Raw genomic sequence first — 20142 nt, forward strand, 5'->3', positions numbered from 1 at the left:
AAGGAGCTTTAACTACCACAAACTGGTAGATTCCATTTCCAGACCTGTTTGAGGAATTTCATGTCATTCAACTGCAATTAAACCAGTAAAAAACAGAGGGGTCTCACTGGCATCCCTCCAGTGACTTCTGAATTGCACCCCCCCCAACTTCAACTTTGGCATGGATTCTGTAGAGGTGCAGAATGTTGTAATGCAACAAGAGGGATGCAGGCTGTCTATCCTAGGCAGAAGACATTAGTAAAGGTCATGGTAATGGTGAAGCATAATGTTACAGGTACATCGTAAAAATGTGGAAACAGAAAATGTATTGATATTGACTAAAATACCCTGATTTGTCCAATTTCACTACAGCACAAAACCAGTTGGGTAAGTGCACGCCCTGCTTCACATAAAAATGGTGTACTTTTGACCAGTAGATGGTATTTTTGCTGATATATATATGCTGATATATATTACAGCCCCAACACAAATACCTGAATGCAAATAAGCAATGAAGGAAAATTTGTGCAACTTTAAAATTAATTTTTCTCTAACAACTCTGTGAAACCTTACACACTTTTGTTGACCCTGAGTAGTTTTAACAGGCTAAGGCTGGCGCATTCCTTCCCACAGGTAACTATACTGTTCCATCCTACTTTTGAAAACACCACTGTGTCTATGGATGGCGTGAACAGTGAACTTATTTTTTCAACAAAAAATGCCTATGGTATTTTGTGCTCCCCTGCATCTCAGATCATGGGAACTCTAGGGAATGTACTGCAGCAGTGGAGAACACACTGATCACGGAACTCTTTAGATTATCATTTTGGCCTTGGCACAGATGCCCATGACAGCATTTAATGCCATACATGAGTTAAAAAGGAAAAGCTGTGGAGTAGTTGTTAGCAATCGTTGTTAGCCTATGGGCTTTGATTTAGAATGGGCCCCATGCACCCCCAGTCTCTTCCACAATAGTCAAAATTCACTAAAAGGAGACAGGTAATAACTCCTATACTTAAACATGGTCCCCAGGTAAATTTATCTGGTGCCAACCACAAAAAAGCCTTATTATAGCGGTCTGCCAGTGTAAATTTTGGTACAAGCACACTATAACAGTATAAAGAACATCTAAAACACACAGAATACTGTGCTATGTGCTAGGTAATGCAGAGTAACATTTGCTAATGAATTAAAAATGCTGCTTCATAATTAATCCTGATCCACTTTGACTGGATCACTATAAATAGAGCCTGTATCTCCTTGAATGTTTTCACTGTTACTTGTGGAAATATAAAGTGCTACTAAAAAGATAGAAAAAATGCAGCAAAAAGGAATATGAATTAAGCATAGGAGAATTACTTTAGGAGGTTACTGTTTTTTTTTTAAAAAAATGTCAAATATTGGTTCATAGAAGGTGGCTTGAAAAGATTGCAGAAAAGTCCTCTTACATCCCAGACACCCACTAAGTGCAGTATTTTCTAGCTTAAGGGTGACAGCACACAGGGTGCTTTTGTCACCCGCACAAAATCACATTCTTAAATCACATAATCGTGTGACAATGCCTTCATGTAGCACAGATATTCAAGTTCTAGTTTTTGTAGTTTCACACAGTTGGTAGGCCCAGTTGGCAAAGCCACCTAAGCGGTGAATAGGAAACCTAACATGCTGCTATATTTTTTAGTTTAATTTTAGTGCTTGACCTTTGCAGCTATAAGACCTGACCACACGGGTTACTTTGTAGGTTGCAATTTGTTGCGGGCAGTTATGCAAGAATGCATTTTTTTCCACCACACAACTTACAGACATGGTGAGTGCAGTTCATTACAGGGATAAAGTCTCCAGTGTGAACAGGGCCTTTTCCAAAAGGGCCTAGACTGAAATCATATTGTTTTATTTTTCATGCACAAACAATGCCTTCCAAAAAATCACAAAAATAGGTATCAAAAGTACAGCACATGACATGCCTTCCCATTAGACTAAAAAAAACAAACAGAACAATTAAAAACATTGTGGTCAATGCTTTCCTAGAATACAAATAACCTTAGCAGAGTAAACTGGTTCTGAGTTCTGGCTAGCTCCCTATTACACACTGCGAGTGTTGGTTATAGTTCTACACTTCCTGCTGAGAAGATTATCCTTGTGCTACCCTAATGTAACAATGCACAATAATAAGAACACCATGGCAAATATATCCTGCAGCTAGAAATGACAATTTCATTTAAATTAAATATTATGCCCAAAATCCTTAAATATATGCATCAGAAACGGTTTGTCTCAAAAACAAAAGGAAAAAAAAAAGGGAAACAGTTTTAGAACTTAAAAATGACATAGCTTTTACTGTACATAATCTCCCTTCTCTAGTATGTATTATCATGATGTATTTCATGGTCTTTAACCTCCATGGTGACACATTTCTTTGGACATGTGTGCAAATGCAGCTCCCAGGCTTATCTTTATAAATGAATTCTCTAATAAATCTGCAGACTGCATGGGTCCATTGATGTTCCAAATTCTACATCAGTTTTCGGGGAGCCTGATCGCACAAAAGGTAGCTTCCGTTCTACAGGATGGCACAGAAAAACTTCTTCTCTCTAAATGGATTTTCTGATGCAGGCACTGGGGTAAGAAGTGGGTCTTCCTTGGCGTGAGCTTCACAGTAAGCCATCAAGTCAGCTGCTGCTTTCGATACCTTAAAAGACAAAGTGATAAACAGTTCAAATAACCTTTCAGATTTTAAAATGCACTTAAATCAAAAACCGATAGAGTACAATGGTAGCTGGGATAATAACACAGAACCCCTTCTTGTGATGACACAATAGCCTGTCTCTCTTTATCCCTCCTATTAATCCAATGTGTGTGCCATGAGTACAGTTTGCCATACACCATGAGATTTAAGGCTGAGACCAAAGGGGAGACATTTCTCTGGTTTAAAGGCCACAAATGCCAAGCCAGCCAATTTCCATGAATATACAATGGGGAGAGGATCAGGGGAATACACCTGTGATTACATAAGAAATGTGGCAAGCCATAAATCAGGGTTACATGGAGGAGCGATACCACTGGTGAATTTCTAACATACTGTAGGTGCTAAACTGCACCAATAGCAAGTAATCATTACAAGCTACGTAGGTAGAGAAAATAAAATCAAAGATCTGACATGTGGCTCTGGGCAACTACACTAATGTAGTGTAGCCCCTCTCCAAGATCTGTATATAAATTCAGTGTATTTGGGGGGGGGGGGGGGGGCATAGCACAGTATGTTTTGGGACAGCTAGTGAACTAGCTATAATCGTTTTTATACAGTCGTTTTTTAAACAGTTTTGTTCATTTAAGGGTAGAATTTACGATTGTTTGAACCTTTTTGGCTCAAGCAATCATAAAGAGAAAACCCTCATGAGTTAAGGAACTCACGCAGGGTTTTGGGTAAAAATATCTTGTTTTTCCCTGAGCGGGCTTTCCTAAATAATAAAATTTGTATCTATATAGGCACAAAGCTCATAGGGCCTAATTCTCTGGTAAATTTTGGCTGAACTAACACTGTTGGCAGAAAATAAAGTCAATGAAAAGTCATCTGACATTTCTCTGGTCAATTCTAAGCAGAGCAATACTTCACCAAATGCATGATTTGGCTATTCATGTTTGGCGGATTATAATGTAGGACTATGCAGACGTGTTGGGAGAGGGCCCAACAACTCTCTGATATAATCCTGGCCCAATGGTATTTTCTTACCTGTCTGATAGATATCTCCCTGATTTTCAGGAGCTAGTTGGGAGAACCCCCATGCACACTTGGTCTAAAGGGGTTGAGTTGGTGGCCTATATAAGTCTGTGTAGGACAAGCAGGTGAGGGAGGGCTAAAAAGGATTGTGCTCATAAGTTTTTATGAGTCAGATTTTGCTGTTCTAAGAAGTTTTCAGTTGATTTAAAGAGCCAAGTGAGAGATGAAAAGGGTAATTTGGTGATCTTATATTACTCATTTGATTTGTTTTTAACCCCTTTTAAATTAGACATACTTAAATGTGAGGTGAGAAGGCATATGCCCTATGTAAACCTCATTTCTTTGTGTTTTGTATGAGGCATATTTTATACTTCAATCTGACTGCAAAGTAATAAACTGAATTTAATATTATTGTAGTCTTTGATCATTTTTGCTTTACTGCCTCTCTACACTGGAAAGGTAATTCTTAGTGACTGCCTGTAAAACGATTTGCAGTCAATCATATGGGAGCACTAAAAGATTTCTGTGAGGTCTTTGTTCTACATGTAAATGGGTGTTATCAGTTTCACTTTAGGCTGATGCCACATGGGCTGATCTCGCCCCAGCAGAAAAAGCCAGGACTAGAATTATCCCCTACGCTGGCAGCCTTCTTCCTGGCTGATGCAATGCTTCTAGGTGCAGGAACAGGGAAAGGCTGATGCCAACATAGGGGCTGATTCTCGGTCAGTATTTTCGAGTGTCCAGTATGTAGCATTATCCTGGTTTAATATAGAATATATACAATATGAGTTTCCCTCCTGCAACCTCTTAAAATGTACATATTTCACAGTGTATATGTTGACAAGTGCAAAGTTATGCACTTTGGTAGAAATAATATAAACGCGAACTATCTACTGAAGTAGATGTTTTGGGGGCATCCTTAATGGAGAAGGATCTAGGGGTTTTTGTAGATCACAAGTTGTCTAATTCCAGGCAGTGTCATTCTGTGGCTACTACAGCAAATAAAGTGCTGTCTTGTATAAAAAAGGGCATTGACTCAAGGGATGAGAACATAATTTTGCCTCTTTATAGGTCCCTGGTAAGGCCTCACCTTGAGTATGCAGTGCAGTTTTGGGCTCCAGTCCTTAAGAAGGATATTAATGAGCTGGAGAAAGTGCAGAGACGTGCAACTAAACTGGTTAAGGGGATGGAAGATTTAAACTATGAGGTTAGACTGTCGAGGTTGGGGTTGTTTTCTCTGGAAAAGAGGCGCTTGCGAGGGGACATGATTACTCTGTACAAGTACATTAGAGGGGATTATAGGCAGTTGGGGGATGTTCTTTTTTCCCATAAAAACAATCAGAGGTCACCCCTATAGATTAGAGGAACGGAGCTTCCATTTGAAGCAGCGTAGGTGGTTTTTCACGGTGAGGGCAGTGAGGTTGTGGAATGCCCTTCCTAGTGATGTGGTAATGGCAGATTCTGTTAATGCCTTTAAGAGGGGCCTGGATGAGTTTTTGAACAAGCAGAATATCCAAGGCTATTGTGATACTAATATCTACAGTTAGTATTACTGGTTGTATATATATAGTTTATGTATGTGAGTGTATAGATTGGTTAGTATAGGTTGTGTGCTGGGTTTACTCGGATGGGTTGAACTTGATGGACAATGGTCTTTTTTCAACCCTATGTAACTATGTAACTATAAGATTAGAAATTGCTTGTTTAAAATAGTCTAATAATTCATAAATACTCTCCATGTCTTATTGACAAGAGCAAGGATATGCACAGCCTGTTGGGCATACCTGGAGAATGGCAAAAGCTGACATATGCTGTATGTCACTGGTACAGGATGAATTAAACATGCCACATTTTTTCCTTCATCTTTTATGTAAAATGTATGATTAACCCTGAAAACAGAGGCAGCGTTTGTCCATAGTTATGTTGGCCTTGCATAGTTGAATAGTTCAACAAATACAGAATCCGTGTCAGCAAAATGAAGAATTTTAAATCTTCCAAAAAAATACCAAAAATCCACAAATCTGAGTTCTCCAATAGGTGCCAGCTATTTTAAATTAAAATTTACCCCAGTTTTATTTAAGGTTTAAATGTTCCTACACATGCTCAGTAAAACATACTTCAGACATGTCAGAGTCACCCAGTTTTGACTTTGTTCCCACTGGTCTCCTTCTCCCTGTCATTTGCACCCAGATAGAATGAAACAAGTGCAGGCCTTGTAGCTGGATCAAATAATTTTGATATCAGCTTAAGCTGGCCATACACGTGGCGATCGGTCAGACAAAACATCGTCAGATCCGCCACACACCGTCAGGGCTGAAACAGCAGATAAGGAGGTAGAAACAATAGGATTTCTACCTCCTTCTGCCGATTCAGCCCTGACGGCAGATTTTGGTCAGGCGCCTTCTATGGCGCCCGATCAAAATTTTCTAACCTGGCCGATCGGCGAGTTGTCCGATATCAGCAGCTTCCTGCGATATCGGTCGACTTGCCGACATGCCATACACGCACCGAATATCGTACGAAACGAGGTTTCGTACGATAGTATCGGTGCGTGTATGGCCAGCTTTAGCCAAATAATCCTGCTCTTTTAGTGATTTGAATTCTGATACATTCCCTGCCCTTCTCTAAGTATTCATTATGATATCCAGGGCTTACTTTGAATAAGATTTAGAAAATGCATGGTTAGCGCATGCTTGAACCAAGCAAAATTACAGTTATTGAAAGTATATTCAATGGCTAACAATAGATCACCATAGCTGCCTTTCAGGAAACAAAGGCCATACAAACTAGAAAAGACACCTATATCTTTATCTTACTCCTGCAAAGAATTGGTTTGTGCCAGCCTATCTAACACAGCCCCAAGAGTTAAGCAGCTGCCTAATTACATTAATAGCTGCTAGCATGATGGCAGTGGGGGTGTGTTGCTGTGCAATGAATGCTGCAGAGCTAAGGACTAAATTCGCATCTGCATTGCTTTATATGATAAATAGTTCCTGTCTTTCACTGTTTGATGTACGTATCTCCGTTATTCCAGAAGCCATAGGTGGAAGACCTCTTACTGACAATGCACTCATTTTCTTCCTTATCATATTGTGTGGGAGTATTATATGTGTAATGCTCATTAGGCGTCATTGTGACTGTCCCAATAAAGCAAAATCAATGAATTTATTTATACACTGCTATTGCATTCTCCATTTATTTCTCACTAAGAAGTAGTACAGTTGTGGGATTGGACTACTATGTCTACAGAGCAATCATTTTGCTGCATATTTCAATGTATTTTCAAGATCTGCACACTTTCCACCACAGACCCTAAAGGGATACATCCACAATTAAGTGTTCAAAAGCTGAATGGGTATAGTAAAATGGACAGTAAACACCTAAAAAGACATTTGCTAAAGGTACTTGTGTTGAAATTACATCCTGCCTATTGTTTTAATTAAAAACATCCATATTTTTCGCCATTATAAAGCAAGTTGGTCTGTGTTTACTGATCTTACTGATCCCCCTTCCTTTATAAACAGGGCAATTTGTTCAAAGCTCCCTATCTACCATTAAACATACAAACCCCACCCTTGTCTAAGCAGCAGCTTTTAAGCAGCTCATTATTAGGGGCTTGCCAGTGCACCCAGCACCCAGTAAATATCAGAATAGTGCTCAATAGTAAGAAATCCAAGTCTGGCTTGGGACTCCTCCAGTTACATGGGAGTAGGAGAAACAATAGGTAACCTGAAAGCGGTTCTAATGTGTAGCACTGTCTCTTTCTGAAAGCTCAGACTCAGACACAATGCACTAAAATGGCTGCCTACACACCAATATTATAACTAAAAAAAAAAAAATTTGTTGGTTCAAGAATAAAATTTTAAATGGTGAATTATTTGCTATGCAAACAGTGTAATTTAGAAACAAAAAGAATATCATAAAAATTATGACAGTATTCTTTTACTAAAAATGCTGTTAAATGCAGAAAAACACTGTGTAAAATACAGAAAATATACCCACTGAAATTAGAATTGAAGGGGATTGCAAAAAATGGTGTACAATCTGGGAAAGCATAAGAGGAGGGAGCATAAAATTAAGGTTTCAATATATTGGAAACTAGGCACAGACCTAGCACACAGTTAAGAAAAGGTGCCAATTGTGGTACAGGGGAGCAGAACTACCTAGCAGGCAGAGACATGTATGTATATGTATGTATAACTTTATTTATAAAGCGCCACAAGGGTACGCAGCGCTGTACAATCTCCACCAAGGACAGGGTTGAGTAGACACAATCTATACTCCATCCATAATAGCAATATCATCATAAAGAAAAGAGTAAATAGTCTGAAAAATCATCAAAAAGAAATACACTCATTCATGAAATTTTTTTAGAACAAGATAAATGTAAATACAGGTATGGGACCTGTTATCCAGAATGCTCGGGCCTGGGGTTTTCCAGAGAAGGGATATTTCTGTAATTTGGATCTCCAGACCTTAAGTCTGCTAAAAAATCATTAATTAAATTCAATAGGGTTGTTTTGCCTCCATTAAGGTTTAAATATATCTCAGTTAGGATCATATACAAGGTACTGATTTATTATAACAGAGAAAAAGGGAATCTTTTTTTTTAAATTTAATTATTTAAATTAAATGGAGTCTATGGGAGATGGCCTTTCTATAATTCAGAGCTTTCTGGATAATGGGTTTCCAGATATTGGATCCTATACCTGTATATGTGTCTATTAATATTTCTGCCCAGCTTTTCATAGAGAAGTAGCTACCATTAAAATATTAACATTAGTACATTAGAATTCTAAACACTGGAATTTGTTACCTTTATTCTGTCAATATTGGCTTCCATTTTTAGCTGTTCCACCAGCTTTCTGGCTTGAGCTATACTGGCTGTGTTATTGCTGGCCATTAGAACTCTAAGGGGATTTGCTGAAAGAAACAAAATTGCAAAGTTCATTAGTTAATCTAGTGCATCATTAACATAACCAGCACATACCATAGTGCAAGATGTGCCACAAACAAACAGCATATGATTGCAATGATTTTAATAACCTGAACTGGTCCGTTAATGGTTCCTTTCTTAAACATAGATCAAGGTTGTGAAATAAGTTAATATGTTAATAATATATGATATAAGTGATTTTATTAGATGGATTGTGATTAATGGGAATATCTCAGGATGATGAGGAAGGTGCTCTGTATCAAATGTTACAAATGGACCTAGCCTTATGATGTTGATAACACCTACGGTACATAGGGTTCACATCCTCGTTTTCCAGGGACTTACCCCATTTTAGGACCTAGGTCCCCAGGAAGAAGTGTCCCTGTACAAAGTCCCTACTTGCAGCAAGAATGATCCTATTATTTGGCTCACCTACCCCCCAATTCTGATGAAGAATGGCGCTTTTGCCAGTAACAGCTGACAGTAACAGCATTGGTAACAGCAGCTGCAAAGTATAACATGCAACCATATTTATTATCTTATATGTTTTATATTATATGGGGGCGGGACCTGAAAAGGTAGCAGTGCAGGTATAGGTGTCTATAAATCTGGGAACCTTAAAATATCCAACAACTTTATTGGAGAGGTACAATAACATTTTTATATACAAGCAAAAATTTGAGAACAACAACAAGGCAGTAAACAAATATATGTAATGCAGCACATTATGAAGCAATCACATTGTGCTGCTTACATCTGAGTGTAAATATAAAATGGACTGTAATAAAAACTGAATCATGATAGTTTCCTTTTAAGCAGATTTATGGCAAGACGTCAATAGCACATTATAGCAAGAGTAATCTATCTGCCCTCGTACTCCACAGCAATATTATTCAGACCACAGGGCATTGATCCTTCGCAGGTCAGTTGTCAGTTGTATGCATAATCAGTTCTATATATAATCTTCTTTGTCAGATATTTATCTTTGATTCCTTATATTCATCACAGTGGAAATGACAAAGAATAGTCCATCTCAAATTTGTTTTTGAGGATTTATTTATCAAAGAGTCTTAGTTGTGGATCAGGATGTAGGCATTTAGCTCCCATCTATCAAGCTTGCCATCTACCCAGCTCACCATCTTTCCAGATTACTATCTACCAAGCTCGCCATCTATATCAGCAGTTTCTACACTTATGGGTTGCCGTTTCTCCTACAGAAGCTCAAAAGTAGTGGATGAGGTGACCTGCCCTAAAGGCCATGTAAGGAGAGATCTGGGGTGAACATAATTGTGGAAGCTCAGCTTGAATCCTATCTAGGGTTTGACCAAGGATGAACATAGAATACAATAATAGCTAGATGTAAGATGACTAATGGAATGTCTTTATATGTATCCATGTTATTGGCTAAAGGCAATGGTACATGGGGCAATATGGAGTATATCAACCTAGGGCTTTTTAGCCATGTAGGAAACATTGCCACTATTTGTTTGAAAAGAAAGTTATCTTAAAGTAATCAGTGCAAATTCATGCAGAAGAATATTGCTCAGGTGATTTCCATCCATAGTGAATCTAACCTTTATAAACTCAATGGTTTCAAAAGTTCCTATGTCCTGTTATTTAGGTGCCCATCATTACCTAATTATTGACCCCCCGCCCTGTACTATGTGTCTCCATCGATCTTTGGCCAGAACTCAGCTTGACTCCAACCCTTGACATTTCCTAGGCTTGACTGCTCTCTTTGTATTGCTCTTCCTAGCCCACTAGCCAACTGGGACTTAGCACTTCTACTAGCCATGGGGAAAGCAGCTGTCCCTGTCCCCAGAAGGCATAGAACTTATAGACAGTCAGCTGTAGGCCCCTAAATGAGTCTGAGATGCAGTATAACAGCACAAACCATCCTTAAGAGGCCTTCTGGTTTTTACATTTTTTGATTTACCATACAGCTCTAAACAGCTGTATGATTATGGTAACAACTATGCCAACATGGTGCAATTAAACAGCAGTTAAACCTCAATAAACCTCACAAAGGAAACCTGACCACTCAATTAAACAAATATTTCATTATAATTTATGAAAATTGTCATCTGTTTGCCATAAGATGATTTGCAATGAAAAAAAACATCTATCATACAATGTATTCCTTCATCTTCACAGTTCCATTCTGCCTGCTGCTGCCCAGCCCCCTACTAAATGCCAGATGCCAGAGGCAGACTTGCCATTGTGAGCAAGAGATCAATGCATTAGATCATCACAGAGAGTGAAACAACAGGGAGTCATACAATTAGTTTAGAATGGAGAAGAATATAATCAGTGCTGTGCTCTGCCACTGGGTTTTCTTAGGAATTTTCCCCTGTAATGATTAAATATTTAATAGAATTCTGCAATAAGCACTTATTTACTAGGTCAACATTTCAGCCTTAATCATGGTACTCACTAGAAGATCTCACTGAGCCATGATAGAGGATTTACAATACTTATATCAGCAAACCCGCGTGCTTGCAAACAAACATCTGATTGGTTGCTATGAGTTACTAAATGTGGGCAAAAGTAAGACTTTTTATCACCCCCTTAGCACTTAATCTTTGATGCAATTAATTGTATTTTGTATTTAATAAGTACTAACCACTGTTTGTTCTATTAATGTATTGCTCTACTCTACAAGTAGCACTTCATAAATAAAATATTACATGTATACATACATACATACATAGTTTGCCTTGTCAGCTAGAGCTGAGCTTTATGTCCCATGTGAAGGCTGTCAGGGGTTGCTGGAAATAGTAAGTCAGTAACAGCTGGAAGGTGACAGGTTGGACATTCCTAGTATAGACCTTCTGCACATGCACACTCTGCATGAATTACTGGAGCATGCTCTTCTTTCAACATGATGCTGCCATTATATATTATGTGTGCATGACATCAAGTAAGTTTTATCCAAGTACAACTTAAGCTTTTCTGTATGGTTTATCCATCCCATTATACTTGGCATTAACAAAGAAAATGGCTGAAATAGCAAAGAGGAAAATACTGAGGCATAGATGTTGGTATATTTGAAAAACCCATTCAATGCTTTTGTACAATAAATGAAAACAACATAAAATACCATCAGCCAGAAAAGCCAATTAGGTTTTGATACTGGGGCCTCTTCCTTTAAAAATACTCATTTTAAAAATGAGTATTTGATGAGAAAAGATCTCATTCAATTCCAGATTTTCCCATAGACTTCAATTGAGTTTTCTGGTGAAGAACCATGATGACATACGTTTTCTCATCAAATTGAATCTGGCCCTTTATCTGATGAATGATTAGAACCCACATACTATATGTATGTAGAACTATTTCTAAATTCAGGTATGGGATCGGTTATCCGGAAACCCGTTATCCAGAAAGCTCTGAATTACGGAAAGCCCGTCTTCCATAGAATCCATTTTAATCAAATGGTTCCGAATTTTAAAACTGGTTTGCTTTTTCTCTGTAGTAATAAAACAGTACTGTGTAATTGATCCCAACTAAGATATAATTAATCCTTTTTGGGTGTAAAACCATCCTATTAAGTTTAATCAATGTTTTATTGATTTTTTAGTAGACTATGGAGATCCAAATTACGGAAAGACCCCTTATCTGGAATAGCCTTGGTCCCGAGCATTCTGGATAATGGGTCCTATACCTGTATAGTTTTGTGCAGAACTATTTCTTTTTTCTTTTGAAGGTTATAGCTCCAATTTCAGTGGCTGTAAATGTTATAATTTCTTTTTATAGCTGCGATTACAAAAAATGAATGGCCAAAGATCACTTTACGGACCAGGATTTAATTTATGTGCTTTCCTTTTTTCCCATTTAGTGAGTCAACTAACTAAAAAATATGGCAAGTTGGCTTTTGTCAGAAAATAAGGTAAGTCCAAAAAGTCTTCAAGAAATAAGAGAATTTTAATTTAATGTATCAAAGCTTGAGATCAGGACCTTTCCGTTACTGCAATATGCAATAGGTCAAACAGGAAAAATGACCACCCATTGTACTATAAATTACAGCTCCCAGAATCCCCAGCACGTCTACTGATGCCCCTGCCCACCGCAGGTAATATTTAGCCAAAACCACAGACACTGTTACGGTGCTAAATGGAGCTTGGGTTAGATGCTACTAAAATATATTTTAAAAATTAAATACAGGTATGGGACCTGTTATCCAGAATGCTCGGGACCTGGGGTTTTCGGGATAATCTTTCTGCAATTCGGATCTCCATGCCTTAAGTCTACTAAAATATCATATAAACATTAATTAAACCCAAAAAGATTGTTTTGCCTCTAATAAGGATTAATTATATCTTAGTTGGGATCAAGTACAAGGCACTGTTTTATTATTACAGAGAAAGGAAATCATTTTCAAAAATTTGATGTATTTAATTAAAATGGAGTCTATGGGAGATTACCTCAGAGCTACTGGATAACGGGTTTCTGGATTACAGATGCTATACCTCTACAACTAAACAAAACTTACCCATTGCTAACTGTTATGGCTAAACTACACAGGAGATTTTGATCAGATTTTGTGGTTCAGATTTTATTTTGGGGCCCCTACATGCCACACATTCTACCATATTTTGAAAGCTTAGGTTGTCCGGAAAAAAAAACTAAATGTAGGCAATAAAAGTATGAAAAGCTCCCGAATCCTCTTGTATTGAAAGCGTTAACTCCTAGCTATCTCAGAGGAAGGCAAACAACTAATGGTAGACCCAATTTGTCTTAAAATGCTAAAATAAAGAGGTTTTCAGATGGCTATTAATGGCTTTAAAATAAAAAGCATTCTGCTTAAACACTTATATTTCCTAGAAACTGCAGTAACATTCATAGGCAAACGCTGCCCAGCAAGTTAGATTTAATGGCTGTGGGGATCAAAGTCATTAAAAGACAAAAACATTAAAACAATGTTAAAGTCATTGCTGATCATTAGAATCAGACTACAGCTGCTTACAGGAACTCTTAGCAGAAAGTATAAACACATTTGAGATTATTTGTGATGAATTACCCTTGCAGTGTGTGTGTACCTTTCTACATTAATGTGTGGATAATAAATCAGTAACACTTCAGCAGACAGAGACTATGCTCGCCAACGATGTATCTGCAAATTAACTCAGCCTGCACATGCCAAACCAGCAATATCTCATGCTCTTACTAATGACAGTCAGGGTAATGTCCCACGGAGAGATAAGTCGCCCCTGGTAGATCTCTGCTACTGTGGGGACTAATCTCTCTGAAATGCCTTTCCACCGGCAACAAAAGGAATCGCCATTGGAAAGGCCTATGTTTCACTTTGGTTTTCCGATGTTGTGTGACGTTTACCTGCAGTAGGAAACTTTGCAGCGATTCCCTTTGTTGCCAGTGAAAAGACATTTTGAAGAAATTAGTCATTTGTGGTAACAAATATCTATTGCGGTGACTAATCTCTCCATGGGACATTACCCTAACCCATACAGTTATCTACCTAATTCCCTTTAAATGCACATAGATAAGCAGATGAACAGACTTTCACACTAGCTGTCCGGTTCAAAACTGTCTGTCTGGGTCATTACAGCACACCCCTAAATATTGTTGCTTTGTCCCCAACCTTGTCAACTGCTCCAACACCCATGGCCAGACTGTGCAAAGAAAGATGCCAACCCTGGGTATGACAGTCCTCCAGAATCCATCCGAAAACACAATAACCATCCATTATTCTAGGGCACAAGGTTTCTGTTAAGAATCCTGTGCACATACAAGGAATAAGGAAGATTTAGAACCTTCCCAAAAAGAGACCAACTGCTATCTTTTAATATATAATTATATGTTCACCAAAGGTATGCCTTCTGTTGGAAGCCTCCCTAATCATACAGTTTACCCTCCTGAATTACTTCTGGGCCCCAGTTCTTCTCCAGTTGTGCAGTAGCTATACTGATAATATTTTCTTTTTTTAAAAGAAGAAAAGATACAAATGGTAGGGGTGCCTGTGTTCGGCAGCTCTGTATCTATGAGGGGCTGGCTGTGGGCGACATGTAGGCATTCTCTCTCTTGTCCTCACCCACTCCTTAGCTTGCACATCATTCAAGTGCTCAAGTTAGGGAGTACTAGCAGGTACAAGGGTCACTAGAGCACTGTATTTACAGCCCGCCTTTGATAACTTTGCACCACTTAATACTCCTGCACTTCTGTCCAGGACAGAAGTGACAGGTAAACTAGTAAATACTACTAACGTTTTATAATCCAGATGAACAGCTCTAGTGTAGGCAAGCTGTTTTTTTTTGTTTCAATATTTTTATGTCTATCTTGGGGCAGGTAAGTTAATTTAACTAAGCAAACTTGAGCATACAGTTACAAGAAAAAGGAAAGCTTTATTTACTAGGAGGTGCCAAAATCAATCACCTCCTAGTGCAAACCGGTGCTCTTGCGGTTGTAAATGATCCCTTAAGTCTATGAAGTAATGCAGGGAAAAATTAAGCCAGATGGTGGTGTAGCGCTACTTTTTTCCCCAGGCCAGTGCATTTTTTCCTATCAGCACCCCAAGTGAATAAGACTTTCCTTCTAGACTTTTGGAGTTGTAGATCAACAACAGGCTGATCATCTGTAGCAAGCAAAGAGAATCACAAGCTTGTATATATGTGGTGCCCCCTTCACACATTTACTGAGCAGTTGAAGACTGAACCACTAATTATGAAAGGAGACAGATGAGTAACAATATCTGAGTTGGAGAGCCGCCACACGCCCCCACCCATACAGACATCAAAAGTGGCCAAAAAGCAGTCAGTGTAGATGTACTAATTTCTTACAAAACAGCTCTCAGGCTCTTGTTCCGCTGTGAGAAATGCACAATTTGAGATGATTTTATAAGTCACACAAAATTTGCTAGTAAGGCACACATAGAACTCAGTTTATATACTAGTTGTTCTAGCAATTATGTGCAAACTGGAAGGAAAATATATTCTATGCAGAAGCATAGTTTCCTTAGACAGTAATGCATGACAGTAGTTTATTATGTGCACAGAATATATTTTCTGCATTCATAGATATATTTAAAAGCTGTCTTATTGCTTTCCTCAACCGAGGCATGCTCTGCAGCTATCAAATTAGTGGTACTGCTACTCCTGCTATCTGGTGACAATATAGTGCAGGTATGAGATACATCACTCATTGCTTCTAGGCAAGGATATCTATTTATATTTTAATCATAGTGTCCATTAAACTTATGAGTGCAAACAGGACCTGGCACACTCGCTCTATAGGGAATAGTGACACAAGTTAGCAGAGAATGGGGTAATAAAAGATGTAAACCTTGAATTAGATCTAGCAACCGACAGCAGTCATTAAGGTGTTTGCTTTTATTCAAGTGGCCATAAGGTGCTACCTCCTGATGGATAGGTGTTTTTTTACTAGACCTGGAGTAACCTTGGTTATATTACCCTCAAAGTATTCTAGCTTTTGGCGTTCTTATATGAAAGATTATAATTGGCGATGGTTCTGTGCCAACAGATGGGACTTGCAAAATTCTGACTCATTATCCAGTTACATGAATAAGATTTCCTCTGGGATCATTCATGCTTTACTGATTCTTCTGGGTTGCAACAAGATGTTAGAGCTTTCTCCTGCGTATTCAAACATTTTATTTTCCATTTTACACTCAGCAGGGAATATGAAGATTAATTGCTTTTAAAAAATTAAGATTCATGCTTCTTATACTTTTTTTTTAAGAAATTTAGATTCATGCTTCTTATTATCTCATTCATGTTGGCAGTGACAGGCTTGGATGGCCAATAGGGTAGTGCTTAGTTTTCTAGCTAGTAGTTCTTTGGTTTGTTCCCAAGGCAGACATCTTTATAGTGTTTTAAAATTGCTGAGTTTTTGCAGTGATAAAATAGCTTGTATGTTGTGTTCTTTTAAACAATTTGGAAATACATTAGCATATAAAAGGAACATTAAAACTGTGTCTCGGTGCTTCCAAAACTCCAAGCCAGAATTGTAAAAATGGGGACCTACTTTGAGGTCACTGGGAGCAACATTAAAAAGTGTGGTGAGCAATATGTTGCACATGAGCTACTGGTTGTAGATCACTGCTGTATATACCCTTTTTTGAATATTGGAATTAAATCACTTTTCCAATCTGAGAAGATAGAAAACTACTGCCTGGCTAAAACTGAACTAAGATTCTGAATCTTGTGTGTATTCAGTCTATACTGTTGGATTTAAATTTGTCTAAATATGTCTTTTCAAAGGTAAAAAATAGTCTTCTATAATACTAGAGCACAAGCACTCTAATATTGGTTGCTCTGTTGCATATGCTGAGCAAATTATTAGGAACACTTATTCCTATAATTCAGTTGGACCAACATTGTCCACTTGCTGTTTTTATTGCAGAAGAAGAGGTTAGGCAGACTGAAAGGTTTTAAAGTGCTTGGCTTAGATAGAGGTGCTTTTAACTTGCCTGAGGTATTACTCATTAACTTCTGGATATCTGGAATAGTTCTACAGGAACATGCTTAAATTGGGACCATTGATCTGAAGGAGATGCTATTTTAAGGAAGACAACACTTGCTTAGGTTAATAAAATGCACTTGTCTGATTTTTGTGTGCATTACGTTTGCAATTGCAGGAGACTGTGTTACTAGAACTATAGACTGATGCACAAAATGGGTTTTCTTTGCATCATAAAAAAATTCCAGCCTTTTTTGCACTTAGTACACTGTGTGGGGCACTGGAAACAGCCTATAGTGGTATAATGTTTTTATTAACTCCTTTCCATTATTACTCGTGGCATTTTTCAGTTGGACAGAGGTAGATGGCAGTTACTGGTAAATGCAGAACTAAAGTAAAAAATAGGCAATTTTGCCTTCATGAATTAAATTGGAAGGAAGGCCCTGCCAACAAGTAAAATAGGGGCCCCAATGAAAAAAACCCTCATATATAACAGCCATGCCCCTGATCTTCCCCAACCACACCACAATTCCACAATTTTGCCAACAACTCCACCCATCCCTTCCATAAACCCCAACCCTTTCGTGGTCCACATATCACATTTCTCAGGGCCCCTATCTGCCATAGGTCCCTGACTGCAGTACCATCAGTATATCTGATTTTTTCAGTTGCAGGTTGTTGCAATTATGTGCAAACTGGAAAGAAAATATATTCTATGCAGAAGCATAGTTTCCTTAGACAGTAATGCATGACAGTAGTTTATTATGTGCACAGAATATATTTTCTGCATTCATAGATATATTTAAAAGCTGTCTTATTGCTTTCCTCAACCGAGGCATGCTTTGCAGCTATCAAATTAGTGGTACTGCTACTCCTGCTATCTGGTGACAATATAGTGCAGGTATGAGATACATCACTCATTGCTTTTAGGCAAGGATATCTGTTTATATTTTAATCATAGTGTCCATTAAACTTATGAGTGCAAACAGGACCTGGCACACTCGCTCTATAGGGAATAGTGACACAAGTTAGCAGAGAATGGGGTAATAAAAGATGTAAACCTTGAATTAGATCTAGCAACCGACAGCAGCCATTAAGGTGTTTGCTTTTATTCAAGTGGCCATAAGGTGCTACCTCCTGATGGATAGGTGTTTTTTTACTAGACCTGGAGTAACCTTGGTGATATTACCCTCAAAGTATTCTAGCTTTTGGCGTTCTTATATGAAAGATTATAATTGGCGATGGTTCTGTGCCAACAGATGGGACTTGCAGAATTCTGACTCATTATCCAGTTACATGAATAAGATTTCCTCTGGGATCATTCATGCTTTACTGATTCTTCTGGGTTGCAACAAGATGTTAGAGCTTTCTCCTGCGTATTTGAACATTTTATTTTCCATTTTACACTCAGCAGGGAATATGAAGATTAATTGCTTTTAAAAAATTAAGATTCATGCTTCTTATACTTTGTTTTTAAGAAATTTAGATTCATGCTTCTTATGCTGATGGACTTGATTCCTTTATGTGTAGAAATCAGAAAACATTTCCTGTGCTAGGGATGTTGTATTGGCTGTGATCCTACCAGGTTTTATCTTACTTGAAAAAAGTATTTGTGTAATATATAAGTTTTGAGGACAATGGCACTACATTGAGTAACAAAATACAGCCACGGTATATGTTGCTCCTATATGATAGACCAATCACATGATTGTAGTATGCACAGATGCTTCTGACACCTTGACAGATTAGAAATGACATGAGCTCAAACGACATGCCACATTCTGACAACACTCTCAGCTGTAGGACTTCCTCTACATTTTTATTTTTGACTGCACCGAGGGCAGTTGCCTTTTGTGCATGGCATGCTCCTCTCTGTTTACTATATATATGTGTGGGTGTGGAGCTTCTCCTCCAAGAAAAAAATAAGAATTCACTTAATTTAGATAAACTAAAGGTATAAATATCATGATTATTCAGTTCTACATGCATAACCTTACATTAACCTAAATCAAATACCATCTGCCAATTAAATTGCTGGTTTGTCCTGATCCCCTACACAGGTTGTACACAAAACCACTGCTTTCAACACACAGATGTCGTCAATACCAGAGCTGTGGAGTCAGAAGCAATTTTGGGTACCTGAAGTTGGAGTCGGCAAAAATTGTATTTTACAATGTCCTATTTCACATATAATAGTCATAACTGTAAGTCATATGCTGTAAAAATAGAGCCCAGTGCATAGTTGTTTCACTAGTGTGAAGTCCAGCTAAGCTATTAGAACCTTATTGTACAGTACATTTTTTGTCTTTTGTTTAAACTTTAGGTATAAGGAATGTTTGTAATTAAAATAAATAAATAAAAAGCCACAATGACATAGGTTTAGTTGTAGATTTAGACTCAAACTTGAACAGTATCCTCATTCATGTTGGCAGTGACAGGCTTGGATGGCCAATAGGGTAGTGCTTAGTTTTCTAGCTAGTAGTTCTTTGGTTTGTTCCCAAGGCAGACATCTTTATAGTGTTTTAAAATTGCTGAGTTTTTGCAGTGATAAAATAGCTTGTATGTTGTGTTCTTTTAAACAATTTGGAAATACATTAGCATATAAAAGGAACATTAAAACTGTGTCTCGGTGCTTCCAAAACTCCAAGCCAGAATTGTAAAAATGGGGACCTACTTTGAGGTCATTGGGAGCAACATTAAAAAGTGTGGTGAGCAATATGTTGCACATGAGCTACTGGTTGTAGATCACTGCTGTATATACCCTTTTTTGAATATTGGAATTAAATCACTTTTCCAATCTGAGAAGATAGAAAACTACTGCCTGGCTAAAACTGAACTAAGATTCTAAATCTTGTGTGTATTCAGTCTATACTGTTGGATTTAAATTTGTCTAAATATGTCTTTTCAAAGGTAAAATATAGTCTTCTATAATACTAGAGCACAAGCACTCTAATATTGGTTGCTCTGCTGCATATGCTGAGCAAATTATTAGGAACACTTATGCCTATAATTCAGTTGGACCAACATTGTCCACTTGCTGTTTTTATTGCAGAAGAAGAGGTTAGGCAGACTGAAA

At 37.9% G+C, this 20142-nt stretch overlaps 1 protein-coding gene across 5 annotated transcripts in view; it reads right to left on the reverse strand.

Annotated features, from left to right (window-relative positions):
* Positions 1 to 1405: 1405 nt before the first annotated feature.
* The window catches only part of gng2 (guanine nucleotide binding protein (G protein), gamma 2), a 45365-nt gene continuing 26628 nt past the window's right edge, over positions 1406 to 20142 (reverse strand). For 4 of the 5 annotated variants that reach the window (XM_012968240.3, XM_018096220.2, XM_031890365.1 and 1 more), the window contains 2 exons: positions 8514 to 8620; positions 1406 to 2668 (listed from right to left, as the gene is read on the reverse strand). In XM_012968240.3, the coding sequence (XP_012823694.1) occupies positions 2540 to 2668; positions 8514 to 8620 (236 nt within the window). In that variant the 3' untranslated portion in view covers positions 1406 to 2539. The remainder of the gene's footprint in view (positions 2669 to 8513; positions 8621 to 20142) is intronic. The other variant, NM_001005038.1, reaches the window with a different exon arrangement.

Source organism: Xenopus tropicalis, chromosome 8 (assembly GCF_000004195.4).
Source record: "Xenopus tropicalis strain Nigerian chromosome 8, UCB_Xtro_10.0, whole genome shotgun sequence".
Taxonomy (NCBI): Eukaryota; Metazoa; Chordata; class Amphibia; order Anura; family Pipidae; genus Xenopus; species Xenopus tropicalis.